The 27373-nt window shown below is 36.8% G+C and overlaps 1 protein-coding gene across 2 annotated transcripts; it reads right to left on the bottom strand.

Moving 5' to 3' along the window:
- Positions 1-6: 6 nt before the first annotated feature.
- si:dkey-183c6.7 (urea transporter 2) lies at positions 7-21257 on the bottom strand. 2 transcript variants are annotated; one of them, XM_044097407.1, is made up of 8 exons: positions 21045-21257; positions 20511-20700; positions 19941-20069; positions 19032-19221; positions 14870-15017; positions 4153-4287; positions 3014-3063; positions 7-2853 (listed from the first exon to the last, which is right to left on the bottom strand). In XM_044097407.1, exons 1-8 carry the CDS (start codon positions 21169-21171, stop codon positions 2671-2673), a joined length of 1152 nt encoding a protein of 383 aa, XP_043953342.1. In that variant the 5' UTR covers positions 21172-21257; the 3' UTR covers positions 7-2670. The 2 variants fall into 2 exon arrangements, with proteins under 2 accessions (XP_043953342.1, XP_043953343.1); XM_044097408.1 differs by having other exon boundaries at positions 19032-19206.
- Positions 21258-27373: the final 6116 nt, after the last annotated feature.

Below are 27373 nucleotides of genomic sequence, written 5' to 3'. Positions count from 1 at the left end.
CCAAGTTTCACTTTATGAGTAATTTGTTGTTTACTTTTGACAAATTCTAAGAAAAGGAAGCCTTGTAGTTTTAGCCTTGACTACTAACATCTTAGTAGTTCAGTGGGACATTTAGTGTCATTACATTTACTAAACTATATTTAAGCTGCTAGTTTGTAAATGAAGACACTATAGGTGAGTTTTAACACTCTGTAGAGGTGAATGTTATTTGTTTTCCTGGTTTACGTCCATGCTCAGCAAATTGTAGCAGCAGCCACACAGTTCACAGTTACTACATCAGAAATGTAGTAAGATAGGAGGACATTTGAAATGTATGCATGCTAGAACTCATTAGAAAAACAGAAAATAAAAGCTAAAAACATATAGCTATATATGCACACACTAACAAATTTTACCCTTGGTTCTTTTATTTTTTTTTTTTTACAGGTACCTTCCATTATTATACATCACTTACATGGCTGACTCATGCTTAAACATAGCCACTCAGTGAAAAGTGTGACATTCATTTGAGGCGGATGCAAGAGTGGGCATGTGAAGAATTAAACTGCGACAGCTGTGTCATCCGTCCTTTATTATAAACCCCAATGAGGCATATACGCATCGTTCACACCCTAACACACACGCACACACACCAAATCCCACAAAAAGAAGCACAAACACACTCAGTTCAACTGAAAGTATGTAGAACAATGAATGTTTTTTTTTTTATTTTGATGTGAACATACACAACTACTTGTGCAAGCATTTATTTTTCAACTATTTTATTTACAATTATGTTCCATCAGTAGACTTAGACACTTTTGTACAATTTTCCTTAAAAGTCTCCCGTGAGGTGATTTGTAATAAGAAATGAAAGAAAAAGGCGGTGATTACATAGACAAAAATAAAGCACTAAAAGTGAATTGCATGATGTAAAGCAAAAGAAAAAAAAAAAAAAAAATTAGATGGTTGTGTCTGTTGCAAGATTTTTATTGCACCTGCAAGGAGGTGGGACAGTTCCTTTCTTTACTGTGATAATCATGTAAAAATGTGTGTGTAAAGTTAGGAAAGCGTGTTCTAGAAAACGCAATATGTCAACAGTTGTGAAAAAATGTTGCAGTCAACATGAAGCACTGTGAAAAGAGAAGAAAGAATGAACCACAACTTGATTTAATGCAATTGTAACAACAATCGTGTCTGTATGAGTATTTAAAATAACGGTTGCCTTTCAACATCAGGCTTAAGCATTGTCCGTTTCATTAAATCATTACAAATTTCAAACTGCCTGCATAGAGTTACATTACACATACACTTTGTGTTTACAATGAATTTTTAGTGGAGTGCTGTGTAGCACATCTATGCAGGGTTAAAAAAAACATTGAAAAAATATTACTTCTGATTTCAGTTTGGATTTTTATTGACAATAATTTTCAAGATGTTTCATTTTAAACAAAGATGATGATGCAACTTGTTTTCATGTTTATTAAATGAATTTTTCCTTCTGACTTGTGATGCCTCTTCTTCACCTCAAGATGAGGAAAATATTACACACAAAAAAAACCCTAAAAGAAGGGATAACTAAACAGGCAGCTAAACAAAGAATACAGTTTACAAGATACAGAATATCATGTATCCTAAGAGTCCTGTCATACTATTTCTTAAGTTTCTGTGTTAAATTGAGATACTCTACTATGAATAAATACCATTCCAGCAACAATCTTACAATCATGCAGGTGATCTAAGATTTTTTGTTTGCGTTTTACAGTTTTTAATAATAATATTTTTCCCTGGCATTAGTAAGTTACATAGTGTGCATCACTGCTTCCACGTTTCTAATAGAGTTTTTGCATTATCCCAACAACCAACTTACCTATTGTCATTCGCTGTTATGCAAGCACTCAGTCGCCATGGATGAAAATTGACTCACATAAACTTAGTGTACAAACTTCAACAGCAAGTCAGTTGGATCTATTTTTTTGGAATAATTTAACCAATCATTTTTTGAGCACTTTGAGACACTCAGTAATAATTACAATCAGCATTCATTCATTAAGTATAGGTTAAGAGAATCATAAGCAATACACATGCTTCATGGAGGTAACAGAGCTTTATGTTTCACAAAAAGTGTTTCACTTCTTCAAATTTAGAGCCCCAAAACGTTTTTTTTAAGTTGTTGCCATGTATGAGGAAAAAAAGACAACTTTGTTAACAGCAGCCTGTCTCCATTATTCCCATTTCTAAAAGTAAAATGAAGAAAACAAAAGGTTAACTAATTTCACAGATTGAAACAAATACTTTTAACCCAGACGGATTATTCCTAAAAAGCTGCTTTGCATACACCAACCTATGAATGATGAATCCAGATTTTATGTCAGTTTTTTTCTGGATTTTTCTTAAAGAGATGATGTTCCAGTCATTTCTTTATCTACTGTAAAAAGCTTTATTTTGTGAGGAAAAAACAACAGCTGAAGAAATATTAAAAAGAATGCAGACTGCTTGGAAACGTAAAGTAAATATGGTTTAAAACATTTGCACATTACTGTATTGTCACTATATGGGCAGATTAAGAAGCACCTCTGGAAGTGTGTCTATATAAAATTCAGTATAAAAACTCACAGCTAACATAATTTTTTAAGGTTAAAACTACCTGTGTTTGGTCCAGTTGGTGTAAAGTGCACATGGGACTTTCCGCTACACATCCGTGCTCTCCCTCTCTTCCGTGTTTCCAGCTTCCCATTGGCTTCTCGAGCACATGTTGCATTCAGGGGCTTTGACTTGACCAATGGGGATGCGGTATCCTGCTAAGCTTCCGGTCAACAACAACATAAGTGTGGTTGTTAGAGTAGCTGCCCAACTGCATGCTGGGAGACCCACCTAAGCAGAGGGAAGGGATATGGTGTGTAAATGGCACCTTTTGTAGCTTAAGCCAAATTTTACATAGGTTTAATTGTCCAAGAAAGAAAGTTGCTAACTTATTAGGAAAGAAAGGAAGGAAGAAACAAAGACCAAATTCTCAAACAGTGGGCATTCTTACAGTTCCTAGCAAGTTGCTCAGGGCGATGTCTGAGTATGCGGAGAGAAACGCTGCAAACAAGAAAAGATTAGTTCATAGAGAATATTCTCCACCCATTCAGTGCACAGCAGCAGCTGGCGGCTCTTTTTCCTGATGGCAGTCAAAGCACCAATTAAGGCCAATTTACATAATGGGAGGTAATTAGCTGCATGTCAGGCTGGTCAGTGTTACTGTCTGTGATGTCTGTGACTGTACTGTGTGCTCTTTTCCTCTCAGATATGAGCATGGCTAAAGTGGTAAAATGGATTTCCAGTCTACGCTCATTCAAGCTTTGGATTAATAACATAGAAAAATTACTGTACATAAATAATGTAAAGGAATGGAAATGCAATTTATAATATTGGAAAAAAAGAAATGCTCAAATTGAGAAAAAATATTAGAGGTACTCAGTCTGGGTGGTTTACTATTATACTTTTAGAAGCAATTTAAATTACTGAAAGTGTACAAAAGTTTTTTTGAGACAGTATCCCTGTCTTAGTTCTATCAATATTGTTTATTTTTGTCATGATTTAAGAAATAAGTTATTTTTGGTTAATTTCATTGCATTTGTAGTGTGATACTAATATTCCTATATTGTTATAATTATGTTTTCATCACTGTCTTACTCATATATAATTTTCCTAATTTAATGTTTTAGAAGTTTTGTGTTATGTTTTTATTGCATAATTTGTAGCACTTAGATTGATGTTGATTCATAATTGCCCATGTTGTTTCCTTATTTGTTACCCTTTTCTTACTACTGTAATGTTATTACCTAGTCGAGCTTTTGATTCGTTGTCGTTACTTCAGCTTCTGGAAAGCACTCTGCTACATTTGATTCTACCAAAAGTGCTCCATAAAGATTAAGTTAATGATTAATTGATGCAGTGGTGAACATTTTTTAAAAATACTCCAACTAAGGCTGGCCCATGTGGTCATAGCCAGTAAACAAAAGACTTTAGCTTTGATTTGGAATAAGTTAATGTTGGTTTTTATAGCAAGTTGTCAAAAAACAGAATGGTTTGACGGATAGCTGCACACGCTTCTTGAAGTCCATGCGGTCATGACGTTATGCCTGATTCTGTGTTACTGTGTGTGTAGATTTTGTAAATGTTTGTCACCGTTAGCGATGGCCAAGAGGTGGGTCCTCCAGCTGAAGGTGAAGAAGAGTCCTCCAACGGCCATGCAGCCCAAAGCACCATTGAAGCCCGACAGGCCGGAGTAAAGTGAGTCATGACGCACTGCCATGGATAAACCTGTGACACATCAACACACACACACACACACACACACACGCACACCCACACACACACACACACGCACACGTGATCTTATAAGCCCATAAAAATAGCCAGTTACACAATCAATCAGGATTTCTTGAAACAGCAGTACCATTCTTGTCCATGTGGTGGGGCTAGACACATATTTTTGTGCTACTACCCCTTTGTGCAACCCTTAATTTGCATGTAACCTATTAAGGAAATTTTTCATTTTGCGTCAACACACCTAAAATGGGGACCAATGTTATAAGTGCTAAAATCCCCAGAACACATTGTTTAACTAATTAGCCTTGCTTTGCTGTGATGAGAAACCTGTTAGAAGGATATGATGAATCACTTAGAAAACTGCTACTAATTAGCCAGGCCATCTGTATTCAGCTTCTAATCACATGGGAAGAAAAGCCTTCTTTTCTTTAAGCGAAAGTCATATTAAAATATTTTATTGCTATGTCACTTTAGTTATGCTTGCATCATCCAGTTTGTTAGGGGCTGCTGCAGGCTTCTGGTGATGCAGGTAAACCTATCTCTGACTCATACCCACAGCACACAAACTATAAACTGATTACACAGGGGTCATTCCAGCCCAAGTAGATCTTGGCTCAGCCAGATGCTCTGACATTTTGTCCCATGGCCTCCAGCAGCAGCAGCTGCAATGTGACTCTCACCCCCACACAGAGGGAGATAATAAAATCACACTGTGGTGAGGAAGAATAGGGTGGCGGAGTTCAGCTGCACAGATTAATATGTTTCACCTTTAGATTAGCCACCATGCTGACCAAATCTGGAACGATGAACTGAACAATCATAAATGTAGGCATAATTTGATCATCTTATCTGATACGTAAAAACGATAACAACAAACCAAAACTCTGACGCCTTATTTTGCCGACACTCATAATTGTGAAGATAGTAAAGAAAGTAAAACATGACCAAAGCTCACTTATTGAAGAACTAGAGCAAAGAAGATGCTCCAGCAATTAAAAATAAGTTTCTCCTAAGGCTTTCTTCACATTTACCAGGGATTCAAAACTAATGATATAAAGACAACTGTTGCTGAAATTACCATTTAACAATACCCAAAGTCTGTGGAATACTAATTCTGAACAAACAGCACACAGAAGACCTTATCAAGAGCCAAGACCATAAAACTCAGCTGACAAATTGTACAGTCTTACCAAAATTGGACAAAAACAGGTTGAAAAGTGTTGCGTGGTCTATGGGAATCTTAATTTCAGTTGCGACATTTAGAGGATATGATCAAATTTAGCTTTAGCAGCATCAAAGCAAGTTTCCGTTAGTCCTTGGCTCAACATTTCAGTTTGTTGGAGGTTGTATAACAGTGTGATAGACGTTTTCTTGGCACACTTTGATTACTGATTGGTCAATACTTTGCATTAGCAAATACTTTTTGGTGGCAAAGTATTACCTCTATATTGCTGCTGACCATATTGTTTCCCTCAATGACCATGTTTATCACCCATCTTCTGACAGCTCTATGTAGCACCATAATACACAATGGCATGAAGGACAAATTTTCTCAAATAGTCTTTCTAAGCATGATGATGAGTTCACTGTACTCCAACAGCTTACATCAGGGGTCCCCAAAGTCGGTCCTCGAGGGCCGGCATCCTGCATGTTTTAGTTCTCTCCCTGGTTTAACACACCTGGATCCAATGATGGCTCATTAGCAGGCCTAAGAAGTACATTGACATGCTGAAAAGGTTTTTACTATCACCAAAGAGGGAACTAAAACGTACAGGATCCCGGCCCTCGAGGACCGACTTTGGGAAATCTTGGCTTTCGTGCTCATCAAATGTTTATCTATAATAGAGCACCTTTGGCACTTTTGGGAGATTCACATCACTGGATATGCAGACAACAAATCTTCTGCAACTGTGCAACGCTGTCATGGATAAAATCTCAGAGGAACTTTTCTGACAACTTATTGAATCTATTGCCAAATAATGAAGGCAAAACCCAGTATTAACAATAGGTACCTAAGTAAGGGATCAATCAGCATACAAATCCTAAAACATAGAAACACACAAATCTGAAATCTACACCCTCTCAGTTTAAAATGCTGCCTAATCAGCACTGGTCCATTAATCACATTACAGGACAAATTACATTTTGAACAAATGTGGGCTGCAAAGTAATAAAGCGGCTGAAACAGCCACATCCTGAGGGGTTATACATGCCAGTACCAACTTTCATGGCGATCCATCACAGTGTTGTTAGCAACAAACAGGAATCTCATCACGGCACCTTGGAAATGTCAACCAAACACTGCAGTCATTAAGATTTATCAATTGAGGACGATGAATGTGAGAAATGCCACTAGCAATCTCTCCAATTATTACTGATATATTTCAGCTGAACACTAGAACAGAGGCTCATCTACAAATTAAACTCCAGCTGATTCAGATTATCCTTGTAAGTACATTTTTAGATCAAAATGAAGTGCTTCAACAAAGCAAATTTGAAGAAAAGCAGATTTAAAAATATATGTCTTCAGCTGGATTTTAAAGGAGGCTGCTGATCTGAGAGTCTTTGAGCCACAGAAGAAAGAAAAAAATCTGCTTCCTTTAAGTTTTAGTTTTGTATTGCAGCAGGTCTGATTACAGGGATGTATGGATGTAAAAGTTCTGAGATGTAAGTTGGTGATGATTGGTTTAATGTTGGCTCTCCAAGACAAACCCAATTTCTTGTAAAAGGCAATGAACACAAACTGTCCACCGAGAAGGTGGTCACTTAAAAATGCAGGCTGTTTTTTTTTTTTTTATTTTTAATTTTTTTGAGTTAATGAAAAACATTTATATTTTGGCTCCATGCTTCTCACATCTCTAGCCGCTGCTTGCTGACCAGGGTGCCTACAGCAGGAACTGCATTTTTAACCTCCTGAGTAACCATGACATTATAAATAATTCAAACTCTCAGACTATCTAAAGGAAGGACCATTTAATACCCCAACCACTATGTTTCCTGTGTTGGGTAGCTTTCTCATTTTTTAATTATATACTCATTGGTGTTTCCAGTTGTAAATCTTGTGTGATGAAAAAGCCTTTTAAAAGCCATTACAACTCTGAAATGCCCAGCCAGGCATGCTGAGCACAGATAAGGGAGAAAAATAGTCTGGACTACTTCCTTCCTGTGTGGAAGCTGCAGGATTTTTCAGAGTATTACGGAGTTTGGTAGCTGCCTTGTGATAGAAAACAACCTTCAACCAGCACTGTGATCGATCTACTCATTACGCGGTAATAGGAGCTGCAGTTTAGCAGTCATGTTCAGAAGCAGACGGGCCACACCCCTGTGCTGCGTCCCCGTGATGTCTGCTGGTCCACTCTGCCATGATAAGCTCTCCTACAGCTGTTTGTTCATTTCTTCACATCCACAGACACCTCTGCAGTCCTTTATTAATCCTCTTACTTTGCTTCCATTCACTATTCAACCCTTTCAGTTCTTGCTCTTTGTTTATGTTGCTTACCTACAAAATGGCATCATTATAGAGTAATATGGAAAGAGAGCTGCAAAGGATGCTGTAATTTGCACAGTTTTGATTGTTATTAGGTGTGTATGCATGTGTGTTGTATGTTCTAACAGGATGAGTCAGACTGCTTCTATCGTATCAAATGCTAGCGTCTACTCTTTCTTTTTTCTACCTTCACTCCACCTGTCTCCATCCACTGACTAGAGTACAATATAACAGGCACAAAATAAACAACTAAAATAAATCCCAGATGTACGTATCACTTTAATCCAGGGCTGCTAACAGGAAACAGTCTGTTGACCCTTCTTGTTTATTCAATTGATGAATCAATCTCTGCAGTTTGTATTGCATTTGAACTTGAAGGTGGATTTTGAAACAGGTGCTTATTTTTTGTTTGGCTCCCAAATTTGCACAAATTTTGTCGATATTCCGCTAATGTCAAAAAAACTGTTTTGCAATTGCTGTGTTTTAATTTAAAAAGAAATGTAGTTAAAATCACATGTGATTAAGTCTGTTCAATAAGTTAAGAAAACATGCCGCACCATTATCCTCCTACTGCTTCCTATCATCTTCTCCATTTTTCTGCCAGTATTAAAAAACATGTTTATGTTGCATTTTTGTGAAACTAATTTCTATGCAGGTGAAAAAAAAAAATCAATTTTAAAATCTTTCCATGTTTTTGCTATGTTTCCATGAAGTAAATTTCTTTTTGTAATTCCAATTTGCAAAATTTTGAGGTCAATTAGTGCAGTTAGTGCTGCAGAATTCAACATTCAACATCCATTCATACAGTGTGATATATTTGAGCCTCTGTGATTCTTAGATTGTTCCTTTCACAGTTGAACCATAATCCTGGTTAGAAATCAAAACTGATTTTGAAATTGAGAAACAAGGCAAATATTGAGCTCAAATTTCCTGATGCTACATCTGCAACCTTGTTAAAAAAATGCATGGACCATATTTAAAAGCTGCTGTGCCAGCTTACCAACAAATTCATATAATCCTAATGTTGTATATTTCCTCCATTAATTACCAGTGCAGCCACCAAACATCCACATCTGAAATGGCCAGAAATGGAGAAAATCTGAATCTGAATTCCAGCTCTCATCATTTCTCTTCTTTCAGATTCTTATCCCAACATAACACATTTGGTTACTTGTTTTCCTATTAAGTGGTCGTAGCAGGTGCAGGCTTTGGCCCACATTCGGCCCCTGCTCTTCTCCTCTGGAAACCCCTCATGGGAATAGCATGAGCATCCACCGTGTTTGAGTGGCAGCTCTAAATATGGCCTCGAACTCTGTCCCTGTTGAGTTTAATGCTGGTCTCTTTCCTTTGAGCTCAGATGTACTAACACTGTTTTTTCCTCTCTTGTTTTTACACAAAACCTTTATTAGGAAAGTGCTACTTATAGAGAGTTGCCTAATTGGCTCCCAGGTGTCACTGCCAAGAGAATTGTGAATATTATTGTCTTTGTACACCTACCTAGGTTCAACGACAACCACTGACTTTGAAGTCAAATGATTGCGACATATACAATGTGATAAAGTGTTTGGCTTCTTAAAGATTTTTTTTTTTTCAGTTTTTGGACTTTTGTTGAGCTTAATTCCACAAAATACTTTTTAAATGATGATTTGAATACATTTAATGTGTGGTGACTTTGAATTTGTATCCAGACCAAACTTTGTGGAAAACGTAACTGCACAATATAAAAAACAGTGGCATGTCATACAGAATATGCATAATTTGTAAACAAAACAGGGGAAGATGTTTCATAAACTCTCTTCATTCCTTCATATTTAGATGCACATCAAATGTGGTTTCCCTAAAGGAAATCACAGTCAGACATTCATCAAGTATGTGGTGGAAATTTGAAGATAATTAATTCAACAGCAGACTAATGTCAGGTTCAAGGACACTAAGATGACGGGATAATAAAAGGTAAAACTTGATGGAAACTAAAAAGAAAAAGAAAAAAGCTGCAAATAAAAAAAAGTAAAACTGAAAAAATACTTTGAAGTGTCAAAGAAGTGAGATGTAAAGCACAGAAATACAAATTGGCTCTATTCAAGTGTTGGGTATTCATCTTCTGCCACGTTCTGCATTCTCATGCTGTCCTTTTTTCCGGCTGTCTTTCTTCTGGCTGATCTCTCCCTGCCTGTGGTTTATTCCCTATTTTTTTGTTCCCATCTTCGAAACCCTTTGACCTGTAATTAAACTGCCTGTGACATATGAGTTTCTGTCTCCTGACGGTGAAATCTTTCTCTTCCTTTCATGTGAGCTGTCAAGAAGCAGAATTGGGTTTAAATGTGACGTTGCAGAGCTATATCACGCTATGAGCTGTTCCACACTATTCATATGTGGGGAAAAGATGAAAGAAAAAGGACAAACTAAATCTGAATGCAAAGAGAAAATAAAAGATTAAATTTTTTTAAAAAAAGCACTGTCCTTTAGTTTTTTGCAAAACAAAATCATCTTAATTAGGCAATCAATAAAGAACATAAAAAGTTTATTTTTTTCCCCCCCACCAGGGGGTCTTTTTGTGGGCTCTAGTGTCCCTTATTCAGCAGTAGGCTGACAGGAAGGGGGTAAGGAGAGGGAGGAAGACATGCGGCGAATGTCGCCGGGTCCGGGAATCGAGCCCGCGACGGCTGAGGGCCTCCAAGTGTGGGGCGCGCTACCCTCTACGCCACCGGAGCATGCCCCAAACATAAAAAGTTTATGATTAATTAATTCAAGTACTGATTGAAAAAATGGCCATAAGTAGGACACAAACTACATTTTTAGAAAGCAGCATATTTACATAAGAAATGACTTTGCTTTCTGACATATTGACTTAGATGTTAAAAATAAAATAAGTGGAAATAATTCGTAGACAGACTAAAAATAGTTCATAGACTTCTCAAAATAAAAAGCAGGTTTCACAGGACACAGTAATAAAATAAGAAGATGCTATTTTTGGACAAATGAAGTTTGTTATGCTAATGTCAGAGGCGTGTTGCTGTTTGGACCAGTTTGTTTGTTTGTTTGTTTGGACGCAATCATTTCTGAGTCAGAAACTATCATAAATATTAAATGATGAGTGCCATTTGTCAGATTAAAAGTAGATTTGAAAACAACAACATTAGACAAACTTTTTGATTGGTCTGATTTAATATCCTAAATATAAAATGTATGTTTTCATAAATATAAGCTGCTTAGGTGGAAAATCATATTAGAAATAAATGCTTTCAAACTTTCCATCTGTGTGTAATTAATCTATGTGTATTTCACTCAAGGATAAAGTTCCTGAAATAAATCGGCTTTTTAATAATATTCTGATTCATTGAATGGGTTTGTATATATGTCAGAATGCAATTGTAAGTAGATTCCAAATGGAGAATTGGAAGCAAGAGGTGAAATAAAGATTCTTAAATAAATAGTAGAACAATCTTAATGTGGCATTAAAGAATAAGGACAAAGAATCAGCAGAAAAGCAACAGACAATTAACATGAAAAGAAACAAACAAATACAATAATAGACATGGAGTGATTGTAGACAAAGAAGATTTTATTTTTACGTTGCAAACTACTGGGAGAGGATCAGCCAGGGAAGCTTTGCTTTGCACATGCATGAATTCTTTGTGGTCCTGAAACACAATTCTCCAGAAATCTCCAAAAGTCTCGGATAACACCAGAAAAAAAGAGTCAAAGGTCTGCAAAAAGTCACAAGACTGGGTTTGAAAACTCACTAAAAAGTTGATAATATATGGACACATCAGATGTCGGGTTTTGGTGATAAGATGTGTCTCTTATCAGATCTTTACTTTTAGTTCAAGAACACTTTAACTTCACTTTTTGTCCATCAATAAATGCTGTGAATGACCTGAGTTCTTTAATCCTCCGCTAAAGACATAAACACCAACGGGGAAAAAATGAAACCAGACTTCAAATCTGTGAGAAAGTCAGAAATAATGAAGCATGGAAAAAATAATGTGCAACAAGAGAGAGACGTTTAGAGGCATTTATCCGCCATGCTCCGGCAGACTGCTTCATCTACTTTCTGATGCCCACACAACCTCATTAGGGTCAAATCTCTTTAATGACGTTCTTGTTGCTTATTACAGAAATGTGTGTTTGCATACTAACCGCCGTTAGAAGTCTAATGTCCCCAGGTTTTCTGTTCACATATTTGTGCACAAGCTCACTCCCACTCTTCTGTTTTTTTGTTGGACTTTTTGCAGCATGACTCACAGCTTGTCAAAGTATTTTAGGACTCAGTGCTGAAGTTTTAGTGGCCAGTGGCGACATGGCTTAAATTATATCATTTATCATTTCTTATATGAATATTTAAAGTAAACGCATAAAAACCTAGACATTTGTAAATGCATACAGTACTGATGCAGGCCCAGAATATAAGTGCCAACGAAGACTTTTCCTGCCTCTTATATCACAGCAGCTTTAATTATATATCTGCACAGATAATGTGTACAGTTGCTAAAAGACTTCATAAGTCCTAGATGACTTTAATCTTATTAAACTATTCTATAGTTGAAAGCGTGCCTTGCAGAAAGCTGACTCTACAATCAGTGTAAGGTCCTGACTAATCAATAAAAAATGACTGCAGGAGATTTTTTATTATCAAATATGGAAATTTTAGCCTTCTTTTTGGCTTGATTTGTACGAGGCGATTTCTGCTGTGCTCCTATGTGATGTTGAAAAGAGAAATGTTTAAGCAATGTGAGCGAGCTAGTTATTCAGCTAAACTGCATTTTTTAATTTTAATCCCTCATCAGGATGCAAATACTTTGCACCTTAAGTCACAAGAATAGTTCTACCGACATAATTCCCACTAATATTCTAAAATAAGAATTAGGAGGTTTTGTTAAAAAAAACTAGAACCTCTATAATTTGACATAGGAGGGAATGAAAGCAAATCAATATAAAATAAAAAGTTTAGTGCTGTGATTATTACTAATTGTCTTAAAATTGCTTGATTAAAATTTCAGCATTATCTACTTGCCTTTTTTTAATGTCCCAATCTGAAACGTATAAAGTCATTGTGCGATGCAGGTTACCCAAATTACACTTTGTGTTGGTGTAGAAGACAAAATATGAACAAGTGCAAGAACTATTTTCAGGCAACTGAAGAGGAACAAACAGGTCAGTTTGTTTCAGAAATAAAGATAAAACACAGGTGGCAAACAAGAGAAAGCAACAAGTAAAGTATTTCATTTTGGAACTAAAGCAAATAACAACAATGAAATTACTTTCACTTTGCAAATTCACTTACTAAGAAAATGGCAACTGGACATAAATAGAAGGTTCTCTGAAACAATCAATGTAAATCAAAAACCAAGAGGCATCCCAACAAAACCAGAAGATAAAATTTCTCAAGAACAGCTCAGCTTATGCCATCAGACAGTCACAATCAGAAAACTCTGGATATGTGCAGCTACTTACAAGACTACAGGTCACTAGTGCTAAAAAGAATATGCTAAACACCATTGAAGAATTGACCTTGACCTTGGTCCTTGATAACGTAGACATAAACACTGTATGTTTCGTGACTTACCATTATTTAAAAATGTGGACTGGGTGACGTTGCTGCATCTTTTTCTGTCTTTAATTAAAACTCTCTCTGTCTGTTCAAACAGAAGCTAAAAACAAAGAAGGCACAGAACTGCAGTAGCTTGCTGTCATGTCACAACTGTGACCCAGTGTTAGCTGATTCTTGTGTTCCAAGTCAACATCATAAAATCACCTTATTTTAATTTTAGGAACATCTCAGATGTCAAAAATAAACTCAACAGCCTATTTTTAAAACGAGCCTCAAGAAGCTGCATAGCAAAGAGAAGAGGAATCATAAACAGGAATGGGATGAAGAATCTGATCAGTTTCAGCCACACACACCCAAATACAACATTTCAATTTTGATCTTAAAATCCCAATAAAAGCTATGTCCAATTTGGGAGTTACTTAAAAAGCTAAAGGACTTTTAGGACTTACACTTTACCTATACTCAGAATGTATGCTGTTGACTGAATCTAACATAAATAATTAAGTGTATCTTGTCCAGGCAGACTAAATAAAATGTTTATTAACTGCTTTTGGTGTGATGTGACTCAACCCCACTAAGTCAACACTGCATCCACATGAGGACAACCGATCCAAGAGGGAAACCCAGACGTTTCTCTGCACTGTCATCCTCTCCAACTCATTCAGGGGGACAGAAGGGATTAACTGTTCCTCCAGTAAAATCTGGGTCTGGCCCGGGGTTTCCTCCCAGTGAGTCTCTCAGAAAACCTCCTAATCCCACCAAAACCATCTGAAGTGACGGATTTCAATGTGAAATTGAATTGAGGATCCCACTTTTTTGGTCATGATGACCATGCCAGAATGCAGACAAACTTATAAAACTTTTAAGCTTTTTAGCTTAGCTCTTTTATTCAACCTGTCAAACAAGAGCAACATCTGCAATACAGCAAACAAAGTCCCAATCTGTCTAATCCTCCCCTACTCCGTAGTACCATCATCCATGAAAATTGACTTCATATACAGATGCATGTATATTCTGTCATGAATTGTGTGGATTGATGGGTGGACGACACAGGAACTAAATTCACACACAGAAAAAACCAAATCCTCAGTTTTATTTTACTGAATAAGATGAAGAACCGACTGCACCGAATCCCACTGAAAACCTCCAGGTTATTCCCCCAAATATTGATTTCTGAACTCTTCTTGAGTTCAAACATTAGTATTGTTGTTTCTAAATGAACATGAACTTTGTTTCTTTGCATCATTTGAAGTTTGAAAGCATTGCTTATCTTTCATTATTTTGACCACTTCTCATTTTCTGCTAATAATTACAAAATTTTTACTTGGAATTTCAGAGACATGTTGTCAGTAGGTCATAGAATAAAAGAACAATGTTAATTTTACTCAAACATATACCTATGAAAAAATAAAATCTGAGAAACAGGTAGTTTTAAGTGGTTTCTTGAATTTTTCCAGAGCTGTATATGCTTGATGTTTGTACATAATATTGGTTATTCTGGTTTTGATGGATGACAAAGATGAAGCAGGACTGACCGGCCAGTGTTCCCACTGCTGATCCCAGCACAGCGTGGACGCCCAGCAGCGGGGAGTAGAGAACAATGGCCCCCAGGATGAGGAGAGAGGGTCCAAGGGCCTCAGTAGCGTAGATCTGACCCACACCGAGAGGAATGCCACGGATCACCTGGGCAGGTGTAAAGATTTTAAGGAAAACTTGGTGAAAGGGGAACTAAAACTGGCATTATGAAAACTTTAAAACAGACTTTTATGAAAAACACAGGTAAATATGCCGCTGCTCTTTTCTTTTATAAATCATCTTTACTCCCCTCCACCTCTTCCTGCTTAAACACCTTTAATGATAAATGGTGCCTTCCCAGCAGTCACTCAGCGCCGGAGAGTTGCCATGGTGACGTGAAGGCTGCACCTGCACGTCGCTGATATTTACAAGTCATAAATGGTCTTTGATTACACGGCAGCCTCACTACTGCTTTTGCTTCGATGTGTGTGTGTGTTTGTGTGTGTGTGCGTGTGCGTGTGTGTGTGTGTGTACGCATCTATATGCCTGTAAGATTTAATACTCTGTCTGAGCAGGCTGAGCGCTTTCCTCAGCAGAGCGACTGAATCTGAGAGCATTAAATATAAATAGGACAGACGTCACCTCCCCCCCAAAACCCATCTGGGGAGAGAACCGGAGGAGAGCTGGAAGATGGTTGGAATAAAACGAACGGAAGAGAGGAACAGAACAGAGAAAAATGGGAAATATTGGTCTTTTTTACTAGAGCCATAAATGAAATCTATGACTTCAACCGTCTTTGTGAATGGAGAGCATAAATTAAGCTACTTTATGAGAAAAGAGGGGAAAATCATTTTAACAAAGGGATAAAGATGTGAAAAATGGAATGAGAGAGAGTAAAAGTGACAAAAGAGAACATCAAATTGATAAGAGAAAGATTTTTAGTGTTTAACAAGAAATAAGAAATATTTAAATAGGAAGGAATGTTGTATCAGGCCACAAAGACTTGAAAATGAAACAAATTGAAATGAGCTTGGAGAAGATAAGGGCTAAATGAATAACGATTTATGAAGGGAGAGAAAGAGATAAGAAAATCTGAGGTGTTAGAGCTAAAACTTGTGGAAAGTGGTTTAGTGTGATGTTTGTATTATCATCATGTTTAAATTTTGATATTCAGGACACCGAGCGGAGTTGAAAGGATTCTTTTCAGCATCAAAGCTCAGCGTCAGTTTGGAGATCATCTTTCAGAGACAAACAGTTCATCCCCCTACCAAAACAAAGCAGCTTCTTACTTAAAGGCTTACTTACAAATCGGCTTAATTATATTCACAAGGGCAAACTAAGAAGGAGGGAACTTTTGGTAGAAACTAAAGCTTTTGCAGTTTAAAAAACCTACAGAACAACTTATTCTAAAGGAAAAATCCTACTGAAGTTATGAAGAAAAACTCTTAATTTATGTGGAAAATAGATTTTGAATACATATTACAAAATAAAGACATTTACTCTTGAAAAGATGGATTGTTCATCCATTGTGTCTTTACCATACATCTAATGGCTTTACATTTACATCCTATTGTGTCTTACAACATTAAACATTATAGTGTGAAAACTATGATATCCTTTATGCATAGAAAGTTCAATAGGCTTGCAGTAGAGGAGGAGCACAATCTCTTCATGTGTTTTATTAGGATTAATATATAAAAAAAATACACATAGTGTCAATGTTCAATAAGTTTTAAACAGGAAGAGGAGTTACTAAAGTGGCATTGCATAAGCCTGTTTGACTGAATCTAAAGTTAAAATTAAAATTCTGATGATTCATCATTTATATTATTTAATGTAAATGTATTGCTTCCTATAAATATTGTAGCAGGCTGCGGAACTACTAAGTTGCATTTCGATTAGACATTTTTAATCTTTTTCTATAGTTGTTACTTATGATGCATATATTTGTATTTTATTTTTTTTTTTGCATTTATATTGCAAATTTTTGTTTTACAGAATGCTGTCATTAAGTTGGTTGAAAATCCATCATCTTAGTTTTTTTTGTTTGTTTAAAAAAAGGCTGGAAATTAAAATTCTGCTCCTCTTGAATCACTGAAACTACAGCTGGCAAATAGGATCCACTCAGACTGCAGCAGCTGGTGCATCTGCTTACTGTTGTTGGACCAGAAGCTTTTTGCAAAAGCATTTTCTCTACATAGTTAAATCACAAAAGTAGCCTATTCATTTTTTAGAAGTTAACAATGTAAAACGGTATTTTCCATTTGGTCATGTCGGGAATAATCCTTACATGTCCAATTCTTGCTATTAAAACTGAACAAAGCAAAACTTTGACATGTAAATAGATCTGAAAACTGGAATGTAATCACACTAAAACTCTAATTTAAACGACATGTTGAATATTACTGTTAATGATGAATATAACTTTGAACCAAGAGCTTCAGTTATGATTGCAGCTCAGAAAAGCAGATCTGCCTGAGTTACTTATCAGTCACTTCTGGAGGCGTCCAGCGCCCAGTTTAGTTTTATTTGGGTCAGTATTTGTTATTTGAGGCATTTTTTGTTGGGATTTATGGTTTCTCTGTTTTCTCTTTTTGTGTTTTGTGGTTCAGCTTTTATTAAATTCACAAAAATTCACGTTGCATTGGCATTGTCACTTTTTCTCTATCCATTTTTCCATTCATTCTTCCCTGACACCGACTTTTAGTTACACATTAATTCATGTGCTTTTTAAGCCTTTTAGTATGCAACCATCCTAGGTTTTCATTTACCTGATATTTATCCTTCCTGGCTAAAGTTTATTGCCCAGTAGTTTCCAAATTTGTTTGATGTCTCCAGTTGTTGATTTTTTCTTTTTTGAACTTAAACATAACAGATTTCCTACAGGTATCTGTTACTGGAAGGTTGTTGATTTAGCAAGAAACCTCGTAAATTAGAGACTAAATTAAGAAGAAAAAAGCTTGAGACGAAGCGTCACTGCAACACAAACTTAAATTTGAAACTGTGCTCACAACGAGATCGCTCGGACAAATTGGAGTTTCTCAGATCTGTCTGTGGTAAACTACTATACCACTCGTAACTCCAAAACAAAATATCTCATATTAAAAGAAATCAATGATGGCAGTTCACTTAAACGCCTCTCTTTTCTTCCCTTAAACTAAGACTTCTTGCTCCAGGAAAGCGTTCACCTTAAGACGAAAAGATCAAACAGAATCGAGTTTTGACCTTTTCAGCTGACAGAGGTTTGCATCTTTATACAAGAAAGCATATTAACTCAGGATTTCTATTCCACATGTTGAGGCTATTGCAGAGAAATTTATGAATTTAAGTATTTAAAACTATTCAATCATGTTTGTAACATTATCATTGAGACACGTGACTTTAGAGAAATCCTTGAAAAGCTTGAAGATGATAACTCAAATATATTTGAGTAATATCTTCTACTTTTAATTCACAAGTTCAAGTGTTCTGTTAGTAATTTATTAATAAATATGAATTATAGAAGTATATTATTACGAAAACACCCACTAACACTCAAACCACTGTGACTCTAACAGACAAAAGTCACTTTTCAGGAGGTTCTTGACCTTTTTCATTCTTTTCTGCAGCTGATGATGGAGGGCCAAACAAATCAAGAAGGTCAAAAGATCAACATGCAACCTTTTGCAAAAAGGTAGCTTTTTATCTAAACATTAGAGCACAAAAATTATGTTTTCAAATTCAAAGCGTTTCCATGGTGTTAACCCATGGAAACTGATCTGTCTGACCAAGCAGAGTCAAAGCTTTGGTTGTATTTTGTCTCTGAGTTTCTGCTGGCTTTCAGTCAGTGTTTGTTTAGGATACAGAGTTTGGAAGACATGCTCTGCTGTTGCACATTTACATTGCATAAAACTTTTTTTTTCTTTCTGCAAACTAATGAACACCTAGCCTTTCAAAAGTGAAAAATAAAATATTCCAGGTACTACATACTGTGTAACTGGAATATTTCACTTCAATATTTGTGACTATCAACTGAGAAAAAATCAGATTGCTTACAAATAACTTTAGTCGTTTCACAAATGAGTAGTGCTGTCGGGTTGTATTTTTATGTTCCCCTTCCTAAAGATTGTCTTGAACAATTTTATTATTTTTAAACGCAAGCTGGGTGGACATGCTGTCCATACCGGTTAGATTTGTCCTCACCTCTACTGCTATAAGCGCTGTGTCATTAGGCTCTACTGCCCCCGGTGGTACTACTGGGTCACGAGGAAAATAAGGGTTGTTCGTTCCAGTGCATAGGAGGTAAAGGACGATAATGATGTTGAAGGGAAACACGGCAGCAGGCAAGTCCCAGTGGTCCAGTAACGTTGTGAGCCCACTGAACAGAAAGACACTGGGAAAATGAAAGAAGAATGGAAGGAACTATAAGCCTTTAAAATAAATAAAAACACTTTAAGACGCAATATGCTAAAAAGTCTGTTTTAATTTTTGATAAGAATTGAAGTCAAACTCAGAAATATGAAATGTCTGCCAGCTTGTATTTGTTGAAGTAAAGAAGAAGCGTATCAGTGGGGCCTGTTCTTTGGATGGAAAACGTTTTGCCTGAAAAGAATGTGTAAAGTATGTTGATATAGTTCAGAGAAATATTATCACGTGACCTTTTTATTGGCAGCAACTACTTTTGTCAAAGACATTTAACAACTTTTTATTTGAGCAACGCTAAGAGATGCGATGCTGATGAGAAGCTAACATACGAGGTCATCAGTGTCATGTTGATTTCTAGCTTTAAGGACACAAATGAATCATTCTTTTTCAGGGTGCACTGATTGTACTAAATACAACTTCAATCATCAAAAATTCAACCTTTTTACATACTGTTTCAAATATATACAATTCTGCTTAATAAATGTAGAAGATTAGTTAAAAGTTAAACACAATAAATAGATTTAAAACGCAGTCACTGATGTTTTTAAGTCTTTGGAAAAACGACAGATGCCACCCTCTATACCTTAAATTGTTATTGGGGATTTTTATTGTTTTTGGGGATCTTTTTGGGGCGGCCCTGCCTACCACTCTGGGTTCCTGCACAAACAGCATATATGAGATTCGTACCATGTAGCTGAGGCCAAACAGACAGGCAGCAGCAGCCACCAGTACCAGTCTCCAGCTGAGCTGAACACTCCCATCAGAAGAGCCACCAACATGCCGTTGAATCCGTGAAGACCTCCTGCCACGTCGCCACTGTACACAAACACAGGAGCTCAAGTTCAACTTGGCTGTTTCATAATGAAAAATGATCATTTAGGAACTTATTAAACACAATTATGGTCAACTCTTTATGGATCCTCATAAAGCAAACTTCTCTGTTTTAATGAGCAGCAACTTGAGAGTGAAGGTAAATGGATTCTGCCTCTCATTTCTAAACACCTTGACCTCCCGGTGAGAAGTGTTTGTTTTTGAAGCCGTAGCACAAGGATAGGCATTAACATATATCACAGTGGGAGGCATACATTGTAGTACAGCTTTAAGATGAGTAGCATAAACTTAAAACTGCACTCAGACATAATTCAGTGAACTTTACCAAAAATATTGACCTGAACCACTGATTTCTCACAACAATTTTCAAATCACTATTTGCTGTTTTTATGTGAGTTTGAATCTCTACGGCAGTGTAAACTCCACCTGTCCTGTCCAATGACGACAGCTGTGAGAGTTGAGGCCAGTACACCCAGAGTTCCCAGCAGGCCCTGCCAGGGGGAAGCCCAGTACAGGGCAGCCAGGATCAGAGCTCCGCTCAGTGGGTTGTTGGCCAGAATCACTCTGGCCACTCCTCTGAGCCCCCACACAGCCAGCCGCAGCACAAACCACTTTTCTGGGCAGAAAACAAAAGACAAATATTCAAACATGTTATTAAAAAAATAAAATGTTTGACAAACTTATTCCTGTGTTGTGTTGTTTTCTTGTTAGTTCAGGATGTTTTGTGAAGTGACTGGAAAAAAGATCTTAATGCTGAATGTGTTGTGTTGGAGGCAGAGTGCAGGCGTCCTCGCTGTGGGAGTTCTGCTGTGATTATATCTGCATATTTTACCAGCACTGTAAGCATTTCTAGCTGAGGTTATTCACGTTTTGCACACATGTTTAATCATTATCTATTCTAAAACTTGGTGAATTTTTTAAAGTAACACAAAAGTCCAAATGTGCTTTTTCTTTCCCTACCCTGGATGTACTTATCCAAGTGCTCCATGTCTCCAGTGCACAACATCAGACCATTCAGCACTCGCCGACTGAAGCTGGCCCGACTCCTGCTGGCCTCCTCCTCCTCTGTTTTGGTTTCTATCCACATTTTTACAGCTGCAGGGCCTCCCAACTCCAAACAGGAGAAAAAATGTTCTCCTAATCCAGAAAGCCTTCTCCTTTATGTGCCCCTCAATCCTGTTTTTGTTCTTCTGCTCCGTCTTTCTCCTCTTCCTTCTGCTTCATGGCTTCTCCTCCTCCTCTGCCTCTTCTCTCTCCGTGAAGGGGTGACTTATAAACCGGTGGGTGATGTATTCACTCAGCCTCATGTGCCAGAGTTGAACAAAGTTCAACACTGTTAGCTGTGTGAGTGACCACAGAGCTTGTTCCTGCCCTGATGTTACATTTCACAGTCACCCTGTTTGCTCTCTCTTCTGTTTCTGGTCCACAGAGACAGTTCCTGACCTGCTGTTTGTCCATTTGAGCTACTCATCCACTTTTTATTGCCCCGTATTAATGAATGTTTGTCTTCCCTTCATTCATAAAACCCATTAGCTGCCTTTGCTGCTGAAGTCTTAATCTTTAACACGGGTATCTTTGCTGCTTAAACAGAAATATTACTGACAGAGTCGGGCATGAATGTGACCGATCTAACACATCCATGGTTGGCACTCATTTTTTGTACCTGCTTTTTTCTAGCTAGCACAAGGCAAAACTGGTGTCAACAAGCACAGTTTCGTGGTTTTCAAGGTTTCAGAGCTTTCCTCTGACATTTTGGTCCATATTGCCATGAAAGCATCAAGTAGATGCTGCCGGTTTTTCAGCTGCACATCCATGATGCAAACCCCCTGCTCCACCACATCCCACAGCTGCTGTCTTGGATTGGGATCTGGTGACTATTGAGGCCACTGGACAGTGAATTCTAATCTTGCAGAAATCCATTCCAGATTAGTTGAGTTTTGTGAAGTGGTATATTATCCTGCTTGCAGTTTAGATGTTTGTGTTTCCACCCAAATGGTAAGAAAATGTTCTCTGACAATGAGCCTTACAGATGTTCACTTTATCACCTGGGTTCTCATCCAGCCTTGATTGTCACATTTGTTTAAAGTTTGTAATTCTTGCTCTGACTTTTGATTTGAGCAGATTTAGGTGAGTGCCTTTTATCCTGCAGCTATCTACTGACTCTTACAGATTTGCTAAAATAGAAATGTTATTTTGTCTTCTGCAGATCTTTGTTCTCATGTTTCTATGGTCTGTAAAAAGTTATTTTTGTAAAGTTCCCCTAGCCAGTCAGGTAAATTTTTTTTAGAAATGCTTAGTGATGCTGATCACTGCATTGACCGCAGTTTTTTAAAATATATATTTTAATATCAAGCCTTTGTATAATATTTTTCTCTATACTAATTAAAGTTGGATTTTTCTATTTTCTCTGCTTAAGATTAACCTTTTGCAATATTAGGTACATTTATGTTAGGCCTTTTTGCACATCACTATCAGGGGAATGAATAGCTAAAGGGCTCACTATTTCTGTCTGAGATGAACTGATATGAAAAGCCAAAGTGAAGAAAGTAAAGACAATAACAGCATGTCAGGTACAATCCCTCCATCAGAGTCAAGATCTCTTCTGCTTTGCCCCGTTTCGTTTATGTTTTATTACCCTCAGTAAATATGCCTTCCTTCCCTCTGGCTATATATGCTCCCTAACACATCTCAAAGCCTGTGGAGCAACAAAACCTAGTGACAGATGGGTACAGACTGAGCTATATTAAGAGAAAGGATGCAGAACTACTCAGATGTGTAAATGTGTTGGTTTTACTGAGGTGATAAATAAAGTCTCATGTTTTTGCACATCAAATTAGGGAATACCACCATGTGTTCAGTAATTAATATTTGACGAAGGTGAGCTAAAGGCTCTTACTGGTGATTATTGGCTGTCTATGCACAGCACAGTCTTGATCTGCTAAACTGTTGTGCTTTAAAGTAACTGGATCCCACAGAGGAAATTTTACACTAACTCTGAAAAAGACTTGATTGACTTTTTGACTCTTTTCTCTTAAAGGAAAAATGTTAAATGGTTCAATTCTGATGGTACATCACAAACAAGAACAATTACTACATGCATGTTTTTTTAAAGAAACTTTCTCATGTGCGCCTTGTGAATTGAAATAACATTAGTTCATTTATTTATATCTCCAATGAGGAACGTTTATCCAAACAATTTTAATCCTGCTGGAAGGAAATGTATTTAACACTGATTATCAGAAGTATTTATGCTTTTAAGAGCAGCAAATTGTTTAGGAATGACTTAGGAGGAAGAAGGGAAACAACTAACACACTGACGTAGAAAAAAGGATAATTCTACTTAGAAATATTTAACAAAGCCCCCATTCTTTCTATAATGTTTACAGTCAAGAAGCCACAAAAGTCAATGTCCATGTGTGTTTTCATAGGCTTCCATATGGGGGAGATTTTCTGGGCCCAATTTGGTACCAATTGAACATATTTAAACACTACTGGGTGTTATCATGAAACAGGGCTAGGATGACTTCATGCTTGGTAGCATTTATTCTTAAAAACCTCAAATAGAAGATCCCCTTAAAAGATAAGAGGTTATCATTCTAACTAGAAGAGTCAAAATGAAGACCTGTAAATGAACAATGAAACCAATAACGAAACAACTCTAGTGGTTTTCAAAGTTGATGTGAAACATCCTTATGAAAGCTTTGAATTGCCAAAGAAAATGTATTTATGTAAAACCAATCCTAACATCAAGTCTGATTCTTCAAGGCTAATCTTTAGAAAAATTAGCATTTTATCTGACCCATCAGTGTTTTCTTTCACTCTGTCAGATGACAGACTGTGAATGTTTTGGATGAGTGTGTAACATGTGTAATTATAATGTATCAGACAGCTTCAGCAGATTGGCTTTTCCTTAGATGCCCCTTCTGAAAATTGTGCAACTGTTGGAAACACACAGCGTGAGTTCGACTGTCTGACAGGCTGCAGCTCTCAAAGGCTGAACAGAATAATCCTGCAGAACTGATGTAAGGATGCCCCTCGCAATTTAGGTGTCAAACAAAAGACAGATTAACAAGCAACATCTTTTTCTCTTATGCCAAATCCTTTCAAAAGAAATCTGAAGCTCTTACTTACGTCAGAACCATAACCATAACATGTACATGTAATTTTTATTAGCTGTATGATAATGTTGTAATTGTACAAGGACAGAGTGTCAGTTGATCCTCTGAATACTGGAAGGAACGTGAGGCAGGTTTGAGAATCCATAAATATATTACAACATTGAGATAACGAGCAAAACTAATGCGAGCATGTGTACCACTTTTCAGAAATTCCCCAAAGTCACCGAGACATATAATTACCAAGGTTTTGCTCAAAGAATCCAATTTCTAAAGCTAATGAAGCATGAGGCCAAGATAATATCACAAACGAGGAGCTGAAATCGCAGCCCATCTGGACATCGAGATGCAATTTTCACACTGTTTATTGCTGTGTGTTCCCAGAGGCCCTCACTGAACAGGCTAACCGTCTTCTAATCTTCCAACATTATCAGGATGTGGAGCCTGTGAGCCACTAAACTTTCATATAAGCTGAAGACTAAAATCAACTGAGAGGAGTAAGAACAAACACTTGTTTTTGGAAAAAGATGACAAAAGAGAGATGAGACAAGGAAAACAAGCACTGATTTCTGCTTGTTTCCATGGCAATTGCCATTTTTCTCATTCTACTTGCACACAATAATACACACAACCTTTTATTCAATCTCACTCAATCTTATTTTGATTTCTACCAGCACTTTTCACAATGTGCCTTGAAGTTTCAATGTAACTCAAAGATACACTGTTTAGAGGTAATACATATATACACAAACACACACACACATATATATATAAGAAAATTATAGAAAATTAAATGCACAATATCAAAAACAGGGAAGAAAAGGTTGTTTCCACTTAAAAATCCAGGTCACCTGATGTTACAGGGTGTCATAAAGACAGAAAGTAGATGGTTGATTTATTTGATAATAGAAGATGTTTTCCTAGATTAATTGATTAATTGATCCCTAATTTAGAGAGCCATTCAGCAAAGTACTTCTGAACCAGAATATTGTTCTGATGATCCAGAAGCCATCATGCTATCAAAGAGACTCAGACTCAAACTCAGACTTCTAGAAATCTTTTAATACTTTTTTATTTTTAACTTCATTGATTTAGGCACATATCTCCCAAAGTATTCAGATAGCATTCTTATGTTTGTCAGTTTGATTCTGGTGCAGTCAGGTCCATTTCAAGTGTTTGACTGTGAATAGAGGTTGTAATTTCTCTCTTATGACCAGCAGACTCTGTTTGTAGTTAACTTTTCTCTCAAGTTTTAAAATTACCTGCTCTTTCTATTCGAATGTCGTCCAATTATAAACTCCCACAGTAAATAACCTTTAAAATGAAAAATAAACAGGTAAATGTTTTGTCTGCCATTCTTCACTTTGGATGTGGATCTTTATGGAATTAGAAATTATGTATTTCTTCCATATAACTGGGGAATATGACACATTTTTCTTGCTTTAAAAAAAATTATAAATATTAAGTCTGAAATGTACTTCAAATCTAGCTGCCTTTAGGTTAATAATTCAGTGAAGCACCTCTTGGGGATAAGGTACAAAAATAATCTGTTCTTATCTTCAATAAAAACACTGAAGACCAACAAGGTTGACTTGATCCTCCTTTGAGAGAATAACTAATGTTTTAATTAGTTATCTTCATTCAGAAAACCATGTGTTTATTCCTTTGAAGCATGTTCATTTCCTCTTTTTACGGCATGTCAATTAACAGAGACATGGTGCTCCAGTACACGCTGACCCTGTTTACAGCCATTATAGTCCATTTTGGGCAATATTTGATGGCAGTTTAAAAATAGCCCTTCCCCAACATACTACCTTATTTGGCTTTGAAAGAAATGAAGACATCCAATATAAACCCAATCATACAAAAATTACATCATGAAGAGAAAAGGGAACAAACAACATCAGAGGCGATGAGTGGTTGCTGAGTGTTTGTGACTCAACGCATACGACCATGAGCTCCTGATGCACGGCATGCAGAGCAGCTGAGTGCTGTGCAGATGACTGTCTAATTAGGCTCTGTTGTCTTTTATTGTGTGCAAAATCCTGCTGGAGTTGATGAAGAAGAGCTTCATACCAAGAACACAAAATTAAAAATTGTCAGTGGCTGCCTTTTACATATTATATGGTTATTTGGTACATTGGATGTTTACAAATTTTCTATGGCCTGCATGCTTCTTTGCATGGAAAAGACTAAAAGCATCTCACTCATAAATGAACGATGTCAGTTCCAGTGGATACCTTTTATGTAACATCTTCAAAATTAAAACAAGTTTTAAAACATCCCATAGGAAGCACATCCATCCAGTAGGCTGACATTTAAAAAAATGATCTTTAACTTTTGATCGGCTCATAAGAAACAGTTTGAGATGAAATGTCACTTTTGATAAATTTCCTCTTTTTTTGCCTCTTGACTCTGTTTCTTCTGTTTGCATATTGAAGATCAAATTGCAACACGGTCAAGATGTAAATCCATAGATTCGAATGTAGCCGTACTTTCCTCTATCTTTCTCTGCAAACTTATTATTCAATATTTTCTAAGGTGACGTAAAATCTTTGTGCAAAATTCTTTGTAAATCTACCTTGCCAGATTTCAGCAAACATTTTCAGTGAGTTTTAGATCAGGGTAACAAGTAGAATGGTCCAAAAGAGTAACTTTATGAGACGGGAAGAGAAGAAGTCCTTTATCAGATGCGTGTTATGAACTGCACCACTGTCTTGCTGAAACATCACCAAACAAAGACCTTCAGTCTCGCAGGCCCTGCACAGATCATGTTGAGACAGAGTTTTCCTTTTCGCTGTCAAATGCATGCAGAGCAGGAGACGTTTCTGCAAAGTAACTAACTTCAAGAAATCAACTCTCCACTGTCGTTACAGGAGGAGTTTATGCAACTGGCTGGTATTTCTTAGAAAAAAAACCTTTTGCCCATTAACTAAACTTGACTGCATTGTTTTATGAAAATGCTGTCAAATTGGATTTAATGAAACAAAATTTTTATCTGTCTTTCTGATTAGATTAAGTTGACATTGTGCTTTAATATCTAAAACTGAGTTGTAAAGTGCTTTGAGTTGGCATTTGTTTTGAATTGATGCTACATAAATAATCACAATTAGAAATAATACAATTTTAGCATTTACCAAACTGGCACATTTCAAGCACTTAAAGCTATTTCCA

The sequence above is a fragment of the Gambusia affinis genome, linkage group LG18 (genome assembly GCF_019740435.1).
Source record: "Gambusia affinis linkage group LG18, SWU_Gaff_1.0, whole genome shotgun sequence".
Taxonomy (NCBI): domain Eukaryota; kingdom Metazoa; phylum Chordata; class Actinopteri; order Cyprinodontiformes; family Poeciliidae; genus Gambusia; species Gambusia affinis.
The sequence above is the reverse complement of the archived record's forward strand: the minus strand, read 5'-3'. Positions and strand labels throughout refer to the sequence as shown.